Source organism: Lepus europaeus, chromosome 12 (assembly GCF_033115175.1).
Source record: "Lepus europaeus isolate LE1 chromosome 12, mLepTim1.pri, whole genome shotgun sequence".
Classification (NCBI taxonomy): domain Eukaryota; kingdom Metazoa; phylum Chordata; class Mammalia; order Lagomorpha; family Leporidae; genus Lepus; species Lepus europaeus.
Window position 1 is genome coordinate 86,757,440 of NC_084838.1, and position 23,540 is coordinate 86,780,979.

The window sequence follows — 23,540 nt, forward strand, 5'->3', positions numbered from 1 at the left end:
TGACAGGAGATGTTAAGAATGCTGTGTTTGAACTTAATTTTTTCCTAGTTCTGTGAGTTATTCTCTTGGAGTCTGTGTCTTAAGTCTGTGTCGCTTCTAGGTTTTGAGGCCAAAGATAATGATTGGGTGTCCCCCTTGATTTATTGGCACAGGTATTATGGATATTTTTATTTAGGTGAGGTTTTTAATGTTTTAGATATACTTGGGGCGTTTTGAACGAACTAGGGAGATTGATGAAAGGCACAAATTTAATTGCTTTTCCTTCTTTGACAGTATTATGAAATGTCCTATGGGTTGAATATAGAAATGCACAAGCAGGTAAGTTATTATTTCTTCATAACCATTTTCAGTGACAGTAATTCGGGTGTACTTTGAAAAGAAAATGATATGTTTTGCAATATTATTCTACACCTTGTTGTGGCTACCTGTATTTTAAAAGACTGGAGAACATGCTGTTTTCTCACGTGTGGATATCCATCTTTCTTCTATATTACCCTAATGTTAATCTTTTAAAAATGTTATTCTAAAAAATCCTGAATTATATTAAACTTTGTACACTTTTCAGAAGCAGAGTGCTAAATTTTAAGATACATGTTGTTTTGAAAGAGTTGCTTTATGTATTTTGGGCATTGCGAACTTGTCTTACGAAAGAGCTTTTCTTGCAAAACATGAAAAATAAAACTATAAATTCTGTGGAGCCTTCCTTGGCTCAGTGTGAAAGAATGGGTAGAGGTTGAGCTGGGAGAATGAGAATGAAATCTGTGGAGCTACAAAAGAAATTGATGTAAAATCCTTGTACTGGTCCCCCGAGGCTACTTAGTTGGGTCTTACCAGGAACTATAACCCTTACTTCCAAAATTTGTGCAGAGTAAATGAGCCTGATAGGAAAATGTGATAAGGTTCAACACTGGGTCTTCAAATCTAGCAATTAATCCGGCATAAAAAGAAAAAAGATTAATGTTTAGTTGGAAAATGTTGAGAGGTCTGACTCAAAACGGTCCCCGCCATCACCTTTTTTTGTTTTGTTTTCGTTTTTCAAGAGACTGAATAAAATGGGTTGGCTTAAGTTTCCTAGAAGGAGAAATGGCTTCTATCTATCTCTGTTTCTAAAATATTGTTTGGCAATAATAATTCCTCTAGGAAGCATTGGTTTTTAGTGATCTCCTAGTGGAAATGCTTCAGGTCTCATCAGCCATTTCAGAATAGATGTGTATATGTGTTTGCCTGCTGGGAAAAAGACAAGGGAAAACTTAATGCTTTTCATCTCTTATTTATGTTCAAGGTAGAGGTCGTTACCTTCTAAGTTTAGAAAGTATGAAATGACCGCATATTATTAGGCTTTCACTATTAATGGATTCCTTTTCTGGGTGTAGTTATTCACCAGATACTCAACTCATACCCAGATAGTAGATCTTTGCAAGATGACTGTAGATAGTAATGGCAATCAAACGGATAATATTTGAAAACAAAACATTATGGGGGGGAATGGGACCTTACCTTGAGGACTTTTTATTTCAGATGCTGTTTTATTTCAAATACTAATTGGCTAAGGCAATGGCTAAGGCAATATAAGCATTATGGTGTAGTTTGACTGCCCCATGTTAAAATTGAATTCTTCCTTTGGCATCTTTGTCATTTCAGTTTCAATAAGTCATGTAAATATGGCCTGCAGAAACATTATCTACTCATGCTTATGGATGGACTCGCCTTAGTTCTACTGTAGAGTTAAATTACGTGAACGATGTTGTTGGGTAATTACCCTCTTACCTTTCATTTTAGGTCTGGGTCTTAATTTTTTTTTTTTTTTTTTTTGGATCCTCATCTCCTTTCCAAAGATTAGTGCCTTTTTGAAGATTGGACCAGAGGAGTAATGTCCCTTTATTTCTCATTTGTCTGTACCTGGTTTGCCTTAATCATTCAGACAGATCTTGTATCGTCTACATTTTTGGCTGCTTGCGTGTCTTTTTTTTTTTGGCGGGGGGGGTAGTGAGATTCCTTAAGTTTACACATTTTGTTCCTCTTTAATTCTGTCATCTTCTTGTCCAGCTGCTGGCCTCAAACGCCAACCATTTAAAATTGAGAAGAGTACATTTTCCCTTTTTTTTCCCCCTTGCTTTTAAATTCAATCATATCAGGAATCCTGAGGGCAGTTTATCACATTATGAAATACAGACAGCCCTGCAAACCACCTACTTATTATATTTTCTTTCTTTCTCCCCCTTAAGCACAGAGGCATATCTGTCTTTATTTGTTTTTCTAGGCAGGCAGCCTTAGTTCCTCATAGCCTCTCTTCCAGATGCACTCACTGTATACCCTTGTAATGGAAAGCAGCAATAATGCAGGGAAGTTGCCCCGCGGCATAATTGGGCCTACTTCTCAAGATCGGGTTAGGCTTATTCACTTATTATATTTGTGTCTCGAAGGGTTCAAGAGTAGGAGTCCCAGGAGTCCTTGGAAGTACCCTAGTAATTGGTGGCCCTGATATTTGAAACCTTTGTGTATCTTTTGGTTAACGCTCCTGTTCTTGGCTGTGGCCAGCCACAGAGTATTTATTTTTAGAGAAATTTTTCATTGGAACAGAAAATGATGGCTGTGATGGAGTCATGGCTCTGTGACTTAGCAAACTGATAAAAGATAAAAATATGAAGCAGTGATAAATGGGGTGGGGGTTTGATGTTGTTCCCCCTCCCCTTTTTGTATGATCTCGGCATCAGTCACCCTATGTTGATTCTGATAGAGAACCATAAAGTGAAACCTATGGGGAATTTGTCATTCTGAAATGAAAGCTAATGTAATTAGTACCAATTAAAGTACATTTAGTAAATTGGATTTAATCTTAATTAAGCCTGCATAATGTTGCCAATTTTTAACAATTATGTTTGAGAACATAATTAATTTAAATTTTGGTAACTGAGTAAATAGCATTACTCTGGTAGAATTAGTGGATTTTTTTTTTTAAAGGGAACTCAGTGACATGACATGGAATTGGGAGCATAAAATATGAATCTAATTTCTGGTAATCTTTAGTGGAATTGATAGAGCTGAGCAGATGAAGCTGTGAAAACAGCCCAAAAGAGTTAGGGTGGAGTGTTCTAGTCTAGTGGGAATTAATGCTTCACTGGGGTCTTCAGTTCTAGTGTGAATGCAAAGATGACAAATAGGACCTGGTTAGAAATAGCACATGTTTTAATCGTGTTTACTTCAGATTGCCATTTTTAAAAATGAAAGGACATTGCCCTTTCTAGCCCACGGATTTTCCTAAGTGTGGGAGGTTTTTATTTGGTTTTTGATGGGACAATCGGCGCAAGGTTTAGTTGTCACTTTTTTTGTTGTTGATTGTTCTGTAAAATTCAATGTGGCTTCTAAATGGGTCAGTGACTGGGGCAGAAGTGGTTGATGCGTGGGGTTGATACCATCACTAAAGACCACTTGTGCCCTTCCTTCACCTGTCAGGCTGTAATTAAAGAAATCCTATCTGATGGGATCTGAGGGCAGCAGTTTCTACTCTGAAAAGTGGGGATCGCATGTAGATGAGGATGATCCCTATGTGAATTCAGCCAGTAGAAGCTATGAATGGAAGGACATAGGACATTTTAAAGAGATGAGAACAAGAATGCCTCATGACTTCCTCATAGTTAGTATTCTGTAATCTGAAGGTCTTTTCTAAAAATTGTTGAATTAGTATTTGAATTTTTGAAATCATTATAAAATTTTAGAAATAACACTTAAGAATTTTAAAGTGAGTACTGCACATTTATATATAAATATGCATATATGTTGTATGTGCATGTTGTGTGTGAAGGGGGTATGTGTGAGTTTGTATTACTATTTTTTAATCAAAAAGGAAAATTCCAGTTTCACTCCATGCCATGTAAATTTTATTACAAGACTTGGGCCACAACCGTTTGAGTGCTGCTAAAATATTAATTGAATAGAAATGAAAGGGCCTTGCCAACTGATAGGATATCATAATCATAGGCTCTTTGGTCGATGGTAAATGATGATAAATGACATTAGGAACCTTTTAGCAAACTGTAATAACTACAAGGAGGGAAGCAGTATGGATTTGCATTATATCTGATACCCTCTAGTACCAAGTGGATTGCCAATACTGCTTGTTTAGCATTTTCTAAGGGCAATAGGATATTGATTTCTGACTTACAAGGAACAGCTCTATTTTCACCATTGAAAAGTATTGCAGGTTGTTAAGAAGAAATTGACTTGAAGAGGCCGACTGCTGCCCATCATGGAGCAAATAAAGCAAAACTGCCGAAGCATGGTGGAGCAGCGAGACGGGCCCTCAGCAATTTGTTGCTATTAATTTACCATGCTCGACAGCAAATCAATCGGCATCTACTTCATCTGCTGGAGAAAATGCTGTCCAGGGCAGATAAAAGGCTCGGCATGGTACAGAGAATAGACTGGATTGGCCAAAAGGAGGCTGCAGTTAATGTGTAAATAAGTGAAATCAAGGCCACTGTTGCAGAGGAAGCTGTTGTTAATTAGGTTGGTGCATTTTAGTGAACTGTTTTAGAAAGCAGCCTAGGATTTGGAGAGTAAGAAGAGATTTATTGAGGTTGAAGTAATATACGACTGACATGATGTTCCAGCCTTGAGTGTGCTTGATTCTAGGGTGCAGTAAATTTATTTGGGGGATGTTGCTTGCAGTGGAAGTCAATTTGTTTAAAGTTCTGTTGATACCAGATTTGTCTTCAGGTAACTTTTTTTTTTAAACATTACTAGTTTCTTCTACATATTCTTTCTCACGTCCATTTAGGTTTTGAAAAGTAGATGGGGAGGAGGTATTTGGAATGCTTAGGCAGTGGTGGGTCTATTGTAGTCATACATAGTGACTAAGGTGTTTTTTGGAAATGGGGTGATTGAATTCTTGTATAATATTGAAAGGGGATCATTCTCAAAGGTGGGGTGTGCTAACTGAAAGTACTTAATACACCAATAATAATTTGGCTGATAGACTTTGTTTTTCTTTATAAACAGTAGGACATAATCTAGAGGGACTGAACAATGGGTGGCATACTAGAAAATCTTTAAAAGAGATTTCAAATGAAATGTTGGTGACTGTACAATAAACTCCATATACACTGGGGAATGGTGTTGGGTATATGTGGATGGGTGAGTAGGAGAGATTTTGGGTTTTTGTTTCTCATTAAGGGTTAAACCTTTTTGAATGTATTACTTATTGTCCAATAATATCCCACAATTAATAGTAAACTGTTGGAGGTTATGGATGGGGATTTTTTTTCCCTTCTCTGATTTGGACACTTTAGGATGGGGGCCAACTTCACTTTTGTAGATACATGCAGGTTTATGTTGTGTTTTCCTTTTTTTTTTAAGATTTATTTATTTTATTTGAAAATCAGAGTTACAGAGAGAGAATGAGAGGCAGAGAGAGAGGACTTCCATCCTCTGGTTCACTCCCCAGTTGGCTGCAGCAGCCGGAGCTGAGCTGATCTGAAGCCAGGAGCCAAGAGTGTCTTCTGGGAATCCCATGCAGGTGCAGGGGCCCAAGGACTTGGGCCATCTTCTGCTGCTTTCCCAGGCTATAGCAGAGAGCTGGATCCAAAATGTGTTTTTCTAAAACTACCCTTGGGTCGAGCAGTTGATAGCAGTTGGCAGCACTTGGGTAAAACTCAGCTGTTTTTTTCACTTGTTACAGGACCTGCAAGAGAAACAGATCAAGAGGACACAGTTTAACCAATTGGGAGTGTGTGTGTGTGTGTGTTAGAATGGGTTCTTAATTTTGTCATGTTTGAGGTTCCATAGAAGAATATATGTAAATTTTTTTCATCCAAAGCAATGACTGTTGAAGGGCATTGGAATTTCCTTCTAATGGACGTGTATATTTGTTACCTTTTTGGCGTGTAGTCACCATTGATGGGGGCATACTGTCAGAGTTCTTACAGTGATCCTGAGAAAAGGGATTATGACCAATCAAAAGGTGATTAAACATGGTCAGGTCTGTAGGAAGTGATCCAGCTGCTCCAGATAATGGGAGTTTACCTGGGGGATGTCTTCTAGGAGATACAGGCCCCAGATCTTTCCTGGATTGGAGAGGCCCTGGGAAGCTGGGAAGTCTTTGAGTTTGTCCTTGAGTCCGTGAACTGTAGGCTCACATCCAGAACCCCTGAGTGTCCGGGGATTCTCTGCAACTGCCCGCAGGGCACGGCTGGCAGGCCCAGCTGGCCCCTCTCCAGACTGCTCTTCAGTGGGCCAGAGGGTGGGGGCTGCTTTCACTGGGAGTCTCCCCGTGTGGGCTAGGAGAGCTGCTGACTTATCAAGATGGAATTTGCTTCCTTCCTAGGCACCCTATTTCTCATTTGTTTACAAACTTGTTCCTCTATTTAACTTTTATCTTTTCCTTGTGGCTTCTAAGACTATGTCTGAAGACAAGGGGCTGTTTGTTAATCATCATCTTGTGGGTTTTTGAAGGGGGAAGCTGGGAGGGGGAAAATGTGATGTTTTGTGGCCTCTTTGTAGTTCAGAAAGAGGTTCTTAGATGCAGGAAATCACACACAACTCAAACTTTTAAATGAAGGCAGATGTTTTGCTTTTATTGTTAAGAGAATTTCTTTGCAGCGTTCAAACAAAGAGATATTTCGTTCTCACTGCCACTTACTCCCTGCTGCACAGCCCTTGTTTTTAATTATTATTTTGAGGGGCACAGTTCTTTGTATCTGTAGTACCATTGTGAACTGGGTGAGACTGATGGCTGGGAGTAAGAGAGATGCATATTTCAGTGCTTCTGCAGCCTTGGTGAAAGAGGTAGTATAGGCACCAGCCCATTGTTTTTCACATTCCCTAGAATTCTGTCTTCCCCCTACCCCTGTTTTTGCACTGTAAAATAGGTAGAGGAAGCCAGTTGGGAATTAAACATTAAAAGCGTGCATTTAGAGGTTACCTGTTTTTGTTTTTCATGAGAAAACTCCTATTGGCCTTTGTTGTGACTCAGTGGTCTGGTGTATCACTTTGGGGCAGCAATTCTGTAGTTGGTGAATAGAGAGACAGATGTGATCTCTTGAAGGTACTTTCCGTGATCCCTCCTGATATCTTTTTGTTGTTGTTGTTGTTGTTAAGATTTTATTTATTTTATTTGAGAGGTAGAGTTATAGACAGTGACAGGGAGAGACAGAGAGAAAGGTCTTCCTTCCGTTGGTTCACTCCCCAAGTGGCTATGCCAATCCGAAGGAAGGAGCCAGGTGCCTCTTCCTGGTCTCCCACATGGGTGCAGGGGCCCAAGGACTTGGGCCATCTTCTACTGCTTTCCCAGGCCATAGCAGAGAGCTGGATTGGAAAAGGAGCAGCCGGGACTAGAACCGGCGCCCATATGGGATGCCAGTGCCACAGGGGGAGGATTAACCTACTGTGCCACAGTACCAGCCCCCTGTTATCACCTTAAAACCCTGCAACAATGGTGGCAGAGCCACTGGTCTTGTGCAGGCCACATTTTCATCTTTTTTGCTAGCTGGGCTGTTGAGAGAAGCGGGCAGCAGCACATTTAGACATGGACAGCTGAATGTGCCACTGGTTATGATGGTTTGCAAGGGCTATGACATGTTTGTAGTAAGTACACTACCAACACAGTGTGTGAAGTTACTACTTTAAGAGGGAAGGGCCTTAGAAGTTTTAGTCAAAGTGAAAGTTAGAGCTGTTTTGACTTTGCCTTAGTAACAGCTGTCACTGGTAGTTGCTTTCTCTCTGTAAAGAAGGATTTAGCTGGCATTCGTCACCACCAATCTATGTACCCTCTCTGTTTTCATTGGAATTGACCCAGCATTTATGGCAAGCTAATGCTGTTTCTGTATCATCATGCCAAAACTTACCTCAGAGAGCTGCCCTGTGGAATCCAAGGGAGTGAATAGGCTAGGTGTGGATATTCTTAATTGACTTGTCAAACAGAGAGGAATACTCCAGGACACCCCTTAGGTATGTGCTCTGCCCTTTGGTGACTGAGTCACATTATCATCCTTTTTAAGGATTTTGCCCGTAAACAATGGTGTGCTCAGCCCTCTTGTAGGGCCATGCTGCTTTCAGCAACCTAGGCAAGGGAGAGACTAGGGGAAGGAGAAGAGATGTTGACTTCTGATTTCTTAGCAGGCTCATTTCCCTTATCATTGTAATTAGAATTCTGTTTGTTCTGATTTTCTAACTATGTATTTCATTTCTGGAGGCCTGTTGGTTATTTTGGTTATAGCATTTGGAAACGCAAGGCAATACAATTGGAAAGAATAGTCATGGTAAAAATGATAAGCAGTAGTACCGTGCAATACCCTTTCTTTGCAGAGAGCTTAAGGCATTTTATAGTTTGCCTTAATCTCCCTGATGTTCCTGTAAAGCAGGTAGCAAGCTTGGATCTATGTATTTAAATAGCTTCTGCTGGGGAGGACCAGACAGTTTGCCAAGCAGTGTCATTCCACTGGCCTCCTCTAACAGATGACACCGAGGCTTAAGGGCTTAAGAGACTAGCCCAGTGGCACAGTCGGGGAGGATCAGCACGCGGGTGGGGATACCAGAGGTCACCTGGGTCGGCGGGCACGCCTGAGGTGGCAGAGAGAGTCACTGGCAGAAGAGGAAATAGTAGGTTTCTTGACTTCCCTTGCAGAGTTCCCTGCCCTAGCCACAGTTTCCAAAGAGCAAATAATGTGCTTGTTTCTGTGATGCTCTTGGCTTTCTGCAACATGAGGAGCATGGTGATGCCACTGGCATTCCAAGAGTGTGACACTCTCACTTCTAGCCAGAGATCTGATCTGTGTTTGCGTCCACCCTCTCCTCCCCTCTGCTCTTCCACTGCCAGTGCCCAGCCCAAGGGGAGTCTAGGATCAGTAAATTGAAATAGAAAGCCAAGATCCGCTTTTAGCAAAGTGCTTAATAAAGCTGGCCGTTCCCTCATTCCTAAACTATACTACCACAGACACACTGTACTAGATACATACTTGTTTACTGTGTGTCTCTCTTATCCTGCTGGAATTAGAATGTAAGCTCCATGAGAACAAGGATATTTTGTTATTGGTTCCTGCTGTATACTGCTGGAGAGAACTGTGCTTGTCACATAGCTAGGTGCTGGTACTTATGAAGTATTTGATGAATGAAGAATAATACTTCGATTCAGGTAGAGCTAGACAGGAATCTGTGTGATCTAATGTTTTTTAAGGATATGTTTGTGTTGCAGGATAGATAACAAGTGCCAAACTTTCAAGCCTGCTTAGGCTAGTGTTGCCTGCTAGTTAACTTTGTGGGAAACTGACATGTGGAAAGAGGAAGTAAAAAGCAACTGAATTTGGTGTGCCTTTCAGCAAGGAGTTAGGAGAGTTAAAGTAGAATATATGTATTTTAGCATGTTGAGTCTGCCTTTTTAAAGATGAAAACATGAATCCTTCATAACTGAATTTAAAATTCAGTTTGATTATCGCTTTCTCTAGTCCGTGTGTATGGGAAGAACTCTTTTACTATTAATAGGTCTGTATACATGTGGTTTGAATGAGTGGGAGAGATACTGATCTCAACTGTACTTTGATGTCTTTGGCCACCTTCCCTCCAAATCAGTAAAAATGTAAGCTTCCAGTTCTTTTCATGGGACAAGAAAATTTACAGATGTCTTAGTTTCTAATTAGTGGAGATGAGATGGTATAGTGTTGCTGAAACAGTACTAAGTGTAACAGTAAGCAGTTTTAAGTTAACTTTAAAGTATCATGCAGATGATATTTCACTTATTCTCACAGTGACCATATGAGATTATAGTATTATTATCCTTTCCATTTTACATTTGAGGAGGCTGAGACATGGTATCAGCCAGCTAGTAAAGTAGATCCTGAGTTTGACTCAAGGTCAGAACACTGGGTGATAGCTTCTTCTGCCTCATTCCAAACAGTAATGTGTTTTAGCAGCACACACTACTACTGCCTCCCACAAAACATTGAGCAAGGAGCTTCAGCTTCCAGTTCTTTGCTGTGCGAGCTGGCTGTGTGCTGCTGCTGAGTACCTTAACTTCTCAGGGCCACGCTTTACTCAGCTTCCAGTTTGAGTGTAAGTAAATATCGAGATCTCATTGAACTTCTTCAGCCTAAAATGACTGTTTGGGGATTGGATTGTTGCTTCCTTGATGATGAAAAAATAGAGACTTAAGGTAATTTTTGTATAGTCTCTGAAAGTCCCTTTTAACATTTTTCAGAGGTTTTAAAATCTAGTACCTAATGAAGTTGGAAGTAGAAAGTGCATTTGTATGCAACTACTTCATATTTTACAAAGTACTGCCTCATCCGCTTTTAAAATTTAAGCCCCAACGATAGTTATGAAACATTCTTCCCATTCTGTGGATGAACCCGAAGACACAGCTGTTAAATGATGAGATCCACAGTTAATTAGTAGGTGGCTGAGAATTCTCTGATTAGCTTAAGGTTAGCATTTAGGGCTAATGTAATGTTGATGAAGAACTAGAACAGTTACTGTAAAGCATATAATATAAGAAATACAATGCAAAAGATAATACCAGTGGTTTTTAAAGTGATTAGCTTTTGCACTTTCCTTTGGCATACATATGACTTTGGAAATTATATGGATTATAGTGTGATTCGGTAATTTTCTTTGAAGATCTGTGAAGGTTCTGTGTAGTTGTTTATTACCTATTGTGGAATTAACTCCTGGGGTTGATCATACTTCCAGAATCTGATGGAGATGTCAGTTTCTCTGGCTGCTGTTTCTCTAGTATGTCTGAACTGTGGCTTACAATGAGCTTTACATCTCATTTTTGGGTCTTTTTTTTTTTTAAAGATTTAATTTTTTTTTTTTTTTTGAAAGAGTTACACAGAGAGAGAGAGAGGAGAGGAGAGGCAGAGAGAGAGAGAGAGGTCTTCCATCCGCTGGTTCACTCCCCAGTTGGCCGCAACGGCCGGAGCTGCGCCGATCCGTAGCCAGGAGCTATGAGCTTCTTCCAGTCTCCCACGTGGGTGCAGGAGCCCAAGGACTTGGGCTGTCTTCTACTGCTATCCCAGGCCACAACAGAGAGCTGGATCAGAAGTGAAGCAGCTGAGTCTCGAACTGGTGCCCATATGGAATGTTGGCGCTTCAGGCCAGTTAACTCACTGTGCCACAGTGCCGGCCCTCTGCCTTTTTCGTTGGGAGCATAATCCAAAGCTTTTCGTGATCCAACGAGGGAACCAGAAACTAAACAAAAGAGTTTAGGAGCCATTATGCTGGAGCTATGGTCTCAAACCTGGCACTGCTTTCGCCAGAGACACTTGGCAATACCCAGTGGTAACTGCAGTTGTCGGGGTGGGACTGGCATTGAGTGAGCGGAGGCCAGGCTGCTGCTGGATGTCCCACAGTTCACAAAGTCACCCCCACCCCGTCCCAGTAAAGAATTCTGTGGCCTAAAATTTAAAAACTGCTGAGGTTTGGAAGTGTTGTCCTCAAGAGAGAAAATACTGTTATTTTGGTTACCCTTTTATGTTCAGTGTTAGGTATTTGGAGGCATTGCTCAGATTTCCTCTTTCAGTAGGGATAGGCCAAAAGCACTCGGTCTCATTTGGCTTCTCTAGTTAAGTCAGTCTGAGAGAATCCTTCAAACCATACTTGGTTTTCAGGTTTTCTCCGTTTCCCATGATGATAAGCAGTGTGGGGTTTGGTAGTAGTTATCAGTTCTGAATGGGGATGTTACGTGGTCTTTTTGTAACCTTTTTTTCTCCTTAAAGAAGGGAACACTATAAGCTGTGTAATTGGGAGGGTTCTTTCACACTCAAGTCCCCTTCTCATTGGATACTTGATCTCCACTGAAAACTTTGGGATTATTGGGATGCTGCTACTGCAGAGGCAGAACACTTTTTTGCCAGAAGTATTTGACAGGGAGAAATTATTTTTGTGAATCCCGTTTGTCCTGTCTAGCCATTGAAAATACTAAAACTGGTCTTCTTCCTTTCTAGCAGCAGATTTTTAGAAGTGTTGCATCTCGTTACACCCTCATTTGTGTGTGCTGAGCCGCCTTAGTTGTTTCAGTCATTCCATTGGCATGCTACTAACTGCTCTGGTTAGCAGCAAGATACATACCATGGACTGGGCAGCCTGAGAATTCAGCATGATACATAGTTCTGATGCACTGTGTTTGAAGGATCAGGGCACATCATGCTGCTCGGTAGCCCTCTACTCTTTGCACTTAGCCTCTTGGTTAGGTACTTACCTTTATCAGATTCTGACCACATTATAATAGTAAATGAAACAGACCTGTAAGTTTTCTTTGTAGCTTGAGGCCAAAACATGGATATGTTTTTATTTTTCAGTGTACAGAAACTGATCATTGAACCCAAGATGTACTTTCCAAAAATTAAAAAAAAATTTTCTGGGGCAGGAGAGAACATGCAAATGCATACTCCCAGCTGCTGGTTCACCGCTCTCCCCCCATCCCGAGACACACACACAAATGTTCACAGGACTGGGCTTGATGAAACTGGGTGCTAATTGGCCAGGACTGGGTTGGGATGAAGCTGGAAACTCAATCCAGGTTTCTCATGTAGGTGGCAGGAACCTAAATACTTGATCCGACAGTACTGCTGCCAGGATCTGTGGCAAGAAACTGGAGTTAGGAGTAAGAGCTGGGTATTAAAGGAACCCAAGCTATCCAGTATGGGATTTGAGTGTCTTAACTGCCAGGCTAAGTGCTCGTCTCTGGTTTTGTTTATCCCCTGAAAATTCACCATGCTATGCTATGAATTCAGGGGCCTGCTTTACAAACTTTTGATTTTTTTGAAACAGAACTGTTTTGCAGTATGGCTGCCTTTTTACCTTTAAGTATGTCCACCTTTGGTTAACTTCAAAAAAAAAAATAAATAAATAAAAAGATTAAAGTTATCCTGGAGTGGCACTAAAAAACATGGTGGTAATTCCACAGTTACTTGTTTGCTTGAATATTTTTTTTGGGTAAGCTGGAAAGACAAAATGCTTCTTTGGGCTCCTTCATATAGAAATTGTGTCTTAAACATTTCAAAGCGCCCTTATGCTTTCACCTTTCTGTAGGTTCTGGGAATATGGAGCTATTCGACAGCTCTACTTCCTACTAAGCTTTTTCCTTACATTTAAGAGATGTCAGATTGAGGAGGGGTCAGGCTTGGTATATTTATTTTTAAAACCTTACTTTTGTAGTTTGGAAACTTCCTTCCAAATGCTTGACAGGGCTCTTTGTAAGGACCCACTTCAACCAGATGTAAGCAGAGCTGAATGAGGATTTTCTTGTAATCTAAGCAAGAATTCTTAACCTTACTTTGCATTAGTTTAAGATGCATATTTGTGAGATGGTGGTGTTCATGCCTACTTCCTAAATTCGGTTTGTAAATTTCATTGTTTTCCTGGATATTTGATTTTACATTTCAGTGTCATGCTTGTTTGTGGATTACCCCCAAAATTAAGAAAATATTTATTTATTTGGAAGGCAGATTGACAGAAACATAGATATCCTCCATGCACTGGTTTACACCTTGAATGACTGCAGCATCTAGGCTGGGACAGCCTGAAACCAGGAGTCAGGAACTTCATCCAGGCTTCCCCTGTGGAAAGCAGGAACTCAAGTACTCGACCATTATCTGCTGCCTCACAGGCTCAGAGTAGGGAGCTGGATCCAAGTGGAGTAGCAGGGACTGGACCTGGCACTCCAATATGGGATGTAGGCTTCCCAAGAGGAGAATTGACTCCCTGCATTATAACCCCAAACCCCATCAAAATTAACAAGTCAAAATATTTAGCTTCTCAAATCAAAATATATTTAGAACTAGATTTATAAAGGTTAAGAAGATTATAATCTAATTAATTAAGCATGAAAAATGGTTTAATCTTCATGAGATAGATTTATTCTGCACTTCCTTGTATAGAAGAGAGTAGTGCTGGACATCTAAGATGTAGGGCAGAGGCTGGTATCACCTCTTCTATTCTGCACATATCTGTTGATCTCATACTTGTCTTCATGGAGAATCTGATCTTTTTATGTCATTTGGGCCTATGTGAACAGGACAAGGCAGCATTTAGTGATCACAGTTGTGGCATAGGCAGAAGAGAAGAAAGAACTTTTTTTTTTCTAATCCTGGAGTGATTAAAGATACTGTTGTGAAGGAGGGAAAGGGCCTTTTAATGGGATATCAAAGGAGAGGGGCACTTGGGTAGGAAGAAAGGATGGGAATATTCAAAGTGGAAATCAGAGTCAGGCAGCACTGGGCATATCTTGAATGTGGTTAGCATTTCTAGCTGTGTTGAGTGGTACAGGAGAATTGTCGAGAAGATAGTGTGGGATGCATTATAAAAGGTGTTGAATGCTAGTTGTAGTGCATGGGGTATTGAGAAAAAGAAAGAGGAAGATTAATCAGATATGGATTGAGCATCCTTATTAGAAAATCTGGAATGCTTCAAAATATAAAACTTTTTGAGTGATGATGTGATACTACAAGTGGAAAATTCTGCACTTGACCTCAGGTAGGCAGGTCACACTGAAAAGACAGGTATATTAAAGTATTATAAACCTACCTTCAAGCTTTGTATATGGTATAACATAGTGAATCTTCTATTTTAGGCTTAGGTATTATCCCTGAGAGTATCTCATTATGCATAAGCAAAATATTCCAAATTCCCAAAAAAAATCTGAAATCTGAAACATTCCTGGTCCCAAGCATTTTATTTTATTTTTTATTTATTTTTTTGACAGGCAGAGTAGACAGTGAGAGAGAGAGACAGAGAGGTCTTCCTTTGCCATTGGTTCACCCTCCAGTGGCCGCTGCGACTGCTGCGCTGCGGCCAGCGCACCACGCTGATCTGAAGCCCGGAGCCAGGTGCTTCTCCTGGTCTCTCATGGGGTACAGGGCCCAAGCACTTGGGCCATCCTCCACTGCACTCCCAGGCCACAGCAGAGAGCTGGCCTGGAAGAGGGGCAACCGGGACAGAATCTGGTGCCCCGACCAGGACTAGAACCTGGTGTGCCGGCGCCGCAAGGTGGAGGATTAGCCTATTGAGCCGTGGCGCCGACCCAAGCATTTTAGAAAAGGGAAATTCAACTGGTAGTCAAGCTGGAGCCATGCATGTCTTGCTAACTTGGAAAGTTCTCAGCAGCTAGTGTAGATTTGAAGCAAATGTTCAGTGATTGTTGGTTGAAATTATTTCAGTGGAGAGGGACAGGGTTGAGGAGGTGAGATCTGAGATAGGCAAGCAACAGTGGGTCTAGGAGGAGGAACCCATGTGACTTATATAGTTCATTGGACAAGGGGTATGGAAATACACAGGAGAAAGGCCCTGAGACACTGATTTCTCCAAAGTGGCACAATCATGATGTCATTAATAGAAAAAGAGATAGATACAAGAGAATATGGTGTTGCATATGCTGCTGGGTGCAGTGCCTAAATAGAGGGAGTGAAAGTAAAAGGAGGGAATGAGTAAGTATGTTGCTTCTTTGCCTTCATATCATGAGTTTCTTTTCATCTCTTCTGCCAATTCTGTACTCCTGCCAAGAACCTCAAGGATTCTTTTCAACAAGGCCTCTATTTGTGCCTGTCTTCTATACACAGACCACAGTGGACTTTGCCAGACAACCCTTTGTGGGCATTGGTTTTAGGGACTTTCCATTTAAGGAAAGTGCTTGACCCTTGGGTGAATGAGAGTTTCTGTTGATCATTTTGTTTGATTACTGCCATCACCTTGATAGAGAGATAAAAGCTTATAAATGGTTTCATTTTTGACTTTTTCCTCTTTAAAGGATTTTTAACAATAAAAATAGATACAGATTCCTCTAAATTATTCATCAACCATTGAAACTCTTTGCTCCATTCTTTTCTTTCTTATGTTTCTTTTCTTTTCTTTTCTTTTTTTTTTTTTAAGATTTATTTATTTGAAAGTCAGAGTTACACAGCAAGAGGAGAGGCAGAGAGAGTGAGAAAGAGAGGTCCTCCATCCACTGGTTCACTCCCCAGCTGGCTGCAGTGACTGGAGCTGTGCTGATCTGAAGGCAGGAGCTTTTTCTCTGTCTCCACACAGGTGCAGTGTTCCAGGGACTTGGGCCATCTTCCACTGCTTTCCTAGGCTATAGCAGAGCGCTGGATAGGAAGTGGAACAGCTGAGTCTCGAACTGGCACCCATATGGGATGCTGGCACTTCAGGCCAGGGTGTTAACCTGCTGTGCCACAGCACCGGCCCCTCTTATGTTTCTTTTTCTTAGTTCTTTTATCATTTGACCAACAACTCTGGGTAGCTTAGTGATTCCTTATCCTTTTCATGTTGAGAAATTCTATGTAAACATGAGGCTGAGTCTATAATTGTCTTGAGAAACTACTGTTTCAAAAGAAATAATTATTCTCATTGTTCATTGTATCCCCAATGAGCTCAACACCAAATTACAATAGATGCTTTAATCACTGTGAATTATTTGTTTGTGGTTTTCCTTATTTTTCCTAATGTGAGGCATATTCTGTATTTTAAAACTTTACCTCTTTATATTCTTGTTTTAAGCTGCCATAGCTGAGTGAGAACAGCAGTGATAGTAAGGAAAGTTAAGTAAACATGAAATTAAAAAAGGCCAAAGAGTACATTTTGGTAAACCAAAATATTGCTTGGTGGCATAAAGCCACAGATCCATTCCAAAAAAAAAAAAAAAAAAAAAACATGCGGAAATGTGGTTTTGCTGTCTGTCATGCAGTCTGTTTCAACTGTCAGAAACATACGTTGCTTTATGGGGTTTTTTCAAGTTTGACCGCAGCTTTTAATTTCCTTCATTCCACCCACACCTCGCACCGCACCCCTACACATCTCGTGCTAATTTATGGGCGATTTTAATGTAATGATATAATTATTAGCCCACAAAAGGGTCAGTACTTACAGCAAAAGTTTCTTTCTTGGCTGTGCTAGAGATCAGTTCTGCACTTTTGGAGATTTAGAGCATAGTCATTGTCCGTCAGTTTTCAAAGTTGGAGTGAGGTCTCTAAAAAAGGTGGTTTTGAAGGGCTTTTATTTTTTTTTCCTTTTTTTGCTAAAAACAACAAAAAAGTGCTGTTAAGGAAAACAAAATTAAAGAAATCTTAGAAAACAAGAAAGAATCACCAGTAGTTCTCCACTGCCGTGACTGCTGACCAGGTGGGGCCAAAGGCAGAAGCATCACTTGGTATCCACAAGTGCTGTGGCTGATAGAAAGATCTTGGTCAGAGTTCAGAGAATAACATGAATAGTATGTTTTGTTACTTTTTTAGAAAAATATTTATTTATTTATTTGAAAGAGTTATATATAGAGAAAGAGGCAGAGAGAGAGAGAGAAATCTTCTATCCACTGGTTCACTCCCCAGGTGGCTGCAACAGCTGGAGGTGAACCAGGCGGAAGCCAGGAGCCAGGAGCTTCTTCCAGGTCTTCCACATGGGTAGCAGGGACTAAGCACCTTAGACATCTTCCACTGCTTTTCCAGGCCGTTAGCAGGGAGCTGGATAGGAAGTAGAGCAGCTGGGACCCCAATCAGTGCCTATATGGGATATTGGCATTGCAGGTGGTATCTTTATCTGCTACCCCACAAAGCCAGCCCCTTATTATTTTTTAAAATACCAAAAAAATGTGGCCAGCGCCGTGGCTTAACAGGCTAATCCTCCACCTTGCGGCGCCGGCGCACCGGGTTCTAGTCCCGGTTGGGGCGCCAGATTCTGTCCCAGTTGACCCTCTTCCAGGCCAGCTCTCTGCTATGGCCCGGGAAGGCAGTGGAGGATGGCCCAAGTCCTTGGGCCCTGCATCCGCATGGGAGACCAGGAGAAGCACCTGGCTCCTGGCTTTGGATCAGCACGATGCGCCGGCCGCAGCAGCCTTGGAGGGTGAACCAGCGGCAAAATGGAAGACCTTTCTCAAAAAAAGGTGATAAAGTGAACCGTGGATCTTTAAAATTAGTTTAGTTTTACTGATAGCTTTACAAATTTTTCAACTCTTATTTTTTTAAAGGTCAACTTGAGGAAAATTAACATCTTTGCATTATTGCATATTCTAATCTATAAATGTTACATACCCCTCTACATTTATTTATTAGTTTATTTACTCAATGTCATCTTTTTTTTTTTTTTAAATTTTGTTTAAGTTATACAAGTTTCATGTATTCCATACATACAGATTTAGGAACATAGTGACACTTTCCCCTCTACTCTCCCTCCTGCCCATGCTGCAACCCTTCTTTCTCCTTCCACTCCCATTCCCACTTTTAATTTTTACAAAGCTCTGTTTTCATTTTATTTAATGATCGTAAAATTAACCCTATGCTGGGCAACACAATCAAGTTTTTTGTAGGATATTGTTCTTATTCACCTGTAATTTCCAGTGATGTTGGTAAATCATTTAACTTTCTATCTCAGTTCCTCATTTGAAAAACAAGGAGATAGGACTGGAACAGCAGCTTTTATAAAATGCTGGTCCCTGGAACCTAATCAGTGCTGTTTTCGTTAAAGCTCCAGAGGTGATTCTGATGGCCAGTAGGGTTCAGAACAGACAACTAGAGCAGTGATTCTCACACTTCAGTGTACATGGGAATCACCTGGAATCCATTCCATTTCTGCTGTGTGAGTTGAGGCCTAATGTTCTCCATTTCTAACAAAAACTCAGGTGCTGCCGAGACTGTTGGTCCAGTGACTGCTTTTGAGCAGCAAAGAGCCAAAATCTCTCCACAGTTTCTCCCATTTCTGTATTAGTTCCTGTTTCCATTGTATATGTAGTTCATGGGAGCCCACTGCTGCTTGGATGAGACTTCAGATTTAGGATGTCAGGATTGATATCTGTATAACCTCTCTTTGCTGAATTTTCAGAGTTGTTCATCTTTGTAACAATTCTACACACTGCAGTCATTCTAATGGTACGGTTGGCCCTCTGTCTCTCAGAGTTCCACATCCGGGGATTCAACCAATCTCAGATAAAGTTATTAAAAAAAAAATCATATTGTATCTGTATTAAACTTGCAGACATTTTTCAGGTCATATTCCATAAACATTATAATATAGCAAACTATTTATGTAACATTTACATTGTTTTGAGGATTATTAATAATTTAGATGGTGATTTCACACGTAGGGAAGGATCCTTGGATGGGTGTAGGTTGTGTGCAGATTGTCACGTTTCGTGTAATGGACTTTGGTGTTGTGGATGGGGACATCCTGGGACTAATGCCCACTGGATATGGAGGGAGGCTGTGTACCTTGCTTTAGGTAGCTAGTGGGTTGTTATTACATTGCTCCAGAGGATTATGTCTCACTTCTGCCTTTGTTCTCTGAGACCTCCTCATTGGCAAATATTTATGCCTTCAAATTCTATTGCTTTCATTCTCCTCTCTCTTTCAACAGATCCCTCTATATGGACCTGTAATTTCTGAGCAGTATTTTGGGGGTAAATGGGCAAAAAGAATCATGAAATACATCTTTTTTTTTTTTGAAGATTTATTTATTTATTTGAAAGTCAGAGTTAGGGAAGGAGAGGCAGAGAGAGAGAGAGAGAGAATGAATTAGTTCTTCCATTTACTGGTTCACTCCCCAGTTGGCCACAATGGCTGAAGCTGCACCTATCCAAAGCCAGGAGCCAGGAGCTTCTTCCCAGTCTCCCATGTGGGTGCAGGGGTCCAAGGGCTTGGGCTTGGGTCATCCTTTACTGCTTTCCCAGGCCATAGCAGAGAGCTAGATCAGAAGTGGAGCAGTCCGGTCTTGAACTGCTGTCCATGTGGGATGCCGGCACTGCAGGTGGCAGCTTTACCCGCTAAGCCACAGTGCAGGCCCCACATCTTGTTTTAATTTAGTTTCTCATGTGCATTTGTTCGCAGCAGAATATTTATTAAATGTGAGTTAAAGCAAGCAAAAACTACAATTTTAGAAGTATATTTGGTTGTGGAAGAGGTTTAAACATACTTAAGCCTATAACAGTTTGGCAAGCTATGCTTTACCCCTGCCATTTGATAATTGTTTTTATAAATAAGAAGACGTAATTTATAATTTATTTTATTTATTTGAAAGGCAGAGTTACAGAGAGAAAAGGGGAGAGACAGAGGGAGAAAATTCTTGCACTTGCTGGTTCATTGGGCCAGACCAGAGCCAGGATCTAGGAGCTTTTTCTGGGTGCAGGGGCCCAGTCTCTTGGGCCATCCTTTGCTGCTTTCCAGGGCACATTAACAGGGAGCTGGACCCGAAGTGGAGTATCTGGGACACAAACCAGTACCCACATGATATGCCGCCGTTACAGGTGGTGATTTAACCAGCTGTGCCACCAGGTTGGCTGCAGTTTGGGATCTTTTATTTTTGCTTGCTGCAGCACAGCCCAGCCTCTGGCTCCTGCCCTGAATGGGGTGTCTAAAGAATTGTTTTTTGGCGGTTAGCTTTCCTTGTAAACCAGCGAGGAGATTAAGGAATGCTGCATTCTTAGGGCTGTTGAGGCAATTTTGTTGCCTTGAAGGGATATACCTATGGCCTCTTCTGAAGCTTAAGGCAGTGAGAGACATTTCCAGTAAGTGAATGAAGAGTGTTGCTGTGAAGCAGTGCCTCTTAGCTTAGCATGTGGTCCCAGGGTCTGTGAACTCTTTAACTATGGGCGATCAGATAAAGAGCTTGTACCAGAATATAAATCAGCATAAGACTACTTCTGTGGAGAATGGCTTTATGTTTAGAAAAGAAAACAAAAACCCACCCAGCTGAACTAAACAGTAGTTGATTTACATTCTTGCCTAGCCCATTATTTTCTCCCTTGGTTGGTAACAATCTAGGGACTGACTTTTTACTATAGCACTGCTTAAGGTTTACCAGGATAGGTTTCTAAGTTAGGAATAGACTGAGACTGATGTTCATAAAATAAAGTATTATTTTAAAAAAAAGTCAGGTTAAAGGTAAGATCACACTCAAGATGATATGGACATGTGCAGCATGTTAAGGTAAGTCAAGGCAGTTGGCCCAGATTCACAAATAGGAAGTTGTATGAAGCATTGTAGTTTGTGCGTTGATTAATGCACAATTCAGATTCTTCTGAGTAAGTTTAAATTCTTAGAGAATTCTTGTTTTTCATCTTTTACCATTTACCTAACAGAAAGCACATAATTCTCTTAAGTTTCCTATAATTTTTTTTTTTTTGGTCATCTTCAATTTCAGAACCGTATTTTATCAGAGAAGCTTTAAAGTAAGCCTGACCTCCCCCTCTCCTCCCCAGCCTGATACTCTTCACTCTTTACTACTATATATAAAATCGACTGCATCCAGGGCAAGTATCTGTTTACCAAGAAAAGAGGAACAGTGATCCTTTGCCAGAAGTGAAACATAAATACCAAGAATGTCTTTTCTGGGTCACAATGCAAGAAAGTGGAGGAACAGCAGATTTTCTGGGGCCCAGCTTATGACCTCACTCTTTCTGATCAATGAGGAGTTACTGTTCTCTGTTACTATTTCCAGTGAGTCTGGCATCCTAGTCCCCCTACATTTGTCCCCGGCCTCCTCACAGGCCCTGCAGCTCTTTTCCCATGTAGTATAAATTAGAGAGGGATGCTTTCTTAATTGAGAGTCAGAAAGAGCCCTAAGCTTGAATCAATACCTAACAATACAACAACTCAATTTGTAACACTATCTAATCTCACTTTTGTCTTAAAACAGAACTACTTACCTTAAGGGATCTTATTCATACATCTCCTCTCATAAATATTTCTGCCATACAGATCTGGGGCAGCTGTTCTTCCCATTTCCTGGTTGTAGATTGGAGTTCAGAATCACTTGGGGGTTTGCCTGAAGTCCTGGTTCAGCTACATTTGTTATTAATGTCATCCTGGGATCTGCCATTCCACGGTTGTGTTACTCACAGTATCTTGTGTGTTTTCCAGAAAGTTTTATTACTGAAGTCTGAATTTGTCCCACGTATCTCCTTACCTGTCCCTCAGAACACAACCTTAACTCGAGCCTGTGATTTGCCTATTGCAGTGAACTGTAGAGCACCATATCCAGGTGGATTCCCTACTCCTCTTGTTGTCCAAATCTGGTGAAGTCACTCGTGCTCCTGGCTCTCTCGTGTTCCTTGCCAGCGCATGGTCACCACCGCTGTCCCATCAGAGTCCAGCTATGCTGGCCTTTTGGCTGTTTTTTCATCCACAGCCTTTGCCTTCTCTGCTCCCTTATCTGGGATTATGCTTTGATAGGTCCTTGTTCAGTATCCCCAGGGGATCAGTTCCAGGATCCACAGTGAGTTCCAAAATCCTTAGGTGTTCAAGTTCCTTATATAAAATGACATAGTATTTATATATAACACAAGTCCTTTCCTGTACTCAAGTCATCTCTAGATTTTAGTCTGTAACACAGTGTAAATGCCCTGTAAATAGTTGTCATACTGTATGTTTAGGGAATGACAAGAAAAAAAAGTCTATGCTCAGAGTCGCACTTCTTTTTCTTTTGAGTATTTTTGATGCTTGGTTAGTTGAATCAGCAGATACAGTACTGATACTGTGTTGTTTTTTACATACCTTTCTCTGCTCCTGGAGATCCTGTTCGTATTCTCCATATGGCTTTATTCTCTTCTCCGCTAATTTTACCCTTCTATTTAGGTGATCTCATCCACTCTGTTGAGTAGATAAATTCCAATTTTTTTCCTACAACCCTGTCTCTCCTGAGACCATCACGTGTCTTCATTATTCTTGGATGTCTCCTACGTACGTAAGCTCAGCAGGTCTCCAGGTGACATCCTCACCCCCAGCCCTGCTCAGAGTCCACTGATCCTTATCCCCATGAGGGTTTCTCAAGCAACCCTGAGGAGGCAGGTGATTATTGCCCTTTCTTCTTCTCTAGCCACACCCGCCAATCATCAGGGATTCTGGAATCTACTCCCAGTTACTCTTGAATTTGTTTTCTTCTCTCCAACTGTCTGATCACAGTGAGTTCCTTAACCACTTAACTCTTCAGCCTTATCTGTAAAATGCTGGCAAAAGTTATCTTCTTAAAATTGTTCTGATCATTAAGTGAAATATCTGGCCCAGAGCAAGCTTTCCATGAATGTTTGCATGGTGATCATGATCATGGTCCAAGACTTTTTGCCTCCATAGTGAAAGGACTTTTTTATTACCACGAGTGATGTAGTAATCTTATAACTGGTTTAACCGGAGTGGAGGTAGTCCTGGTTCAGTAGGATCTTCTGCATGTACTTCTCCAGCCTCATCTTGTGCAGTCACTGGCTCTTTTACCTTTCCTACTGTCTGAATGTCCCATGCTGGCACAGCAAACTGAACCTTTTTTGGAATAATTTCTCCTTTTTCCTGTCCCTCTTTTCTGGGCCTGTCAGATTCACTTCACCTTCAGTTACTCAGAACAGTCCTCTGTTAAGTATTTTAAAATACCCAATATCCTATAAATTATTTCAGTGTCTCCCATTTGCTATGGGCTCTGTAAATCCTATTGTTCCCCTTTTCTTTTCTCAACTTTTCACAACTATTTAAAGTTGTTGAATTCATATGGCTCCCATATTATTCTCCCCGCAAAACCAGAAAGGGTTTATTCTATCCTCATTCTCATGTGTCTAGGGCTCTTCTGTGTTCCACATACAAGGTCAC

General features: G+C 41.0%; 1 protein-coding gene across 6 annotated transcripts in view; it reads left to right on the top strand.

Annotated features, from left to right (window-relative positions):
- Positions 1–23,540, top strand: part of TLE4 (TLE family member 4, transcriptional corepressor) — a 163,318-nt gene that overhangs the window by 3,096 nt on the left and 136,682 nt on the right. For all 6 annotated transcript variants that reach the window (XM_062208457.1, XM_062208458.1, XM_062208461.1 and 3 more), the window contains exon 4: positions 274–318. In XM_062208457.1, coding sequence (XP_062064441.1) covers positions 274–318 — 45 coding nt within the window. The remainder of the gene's footprint in view (positions 1–273; positions 319–23,540) is intronic.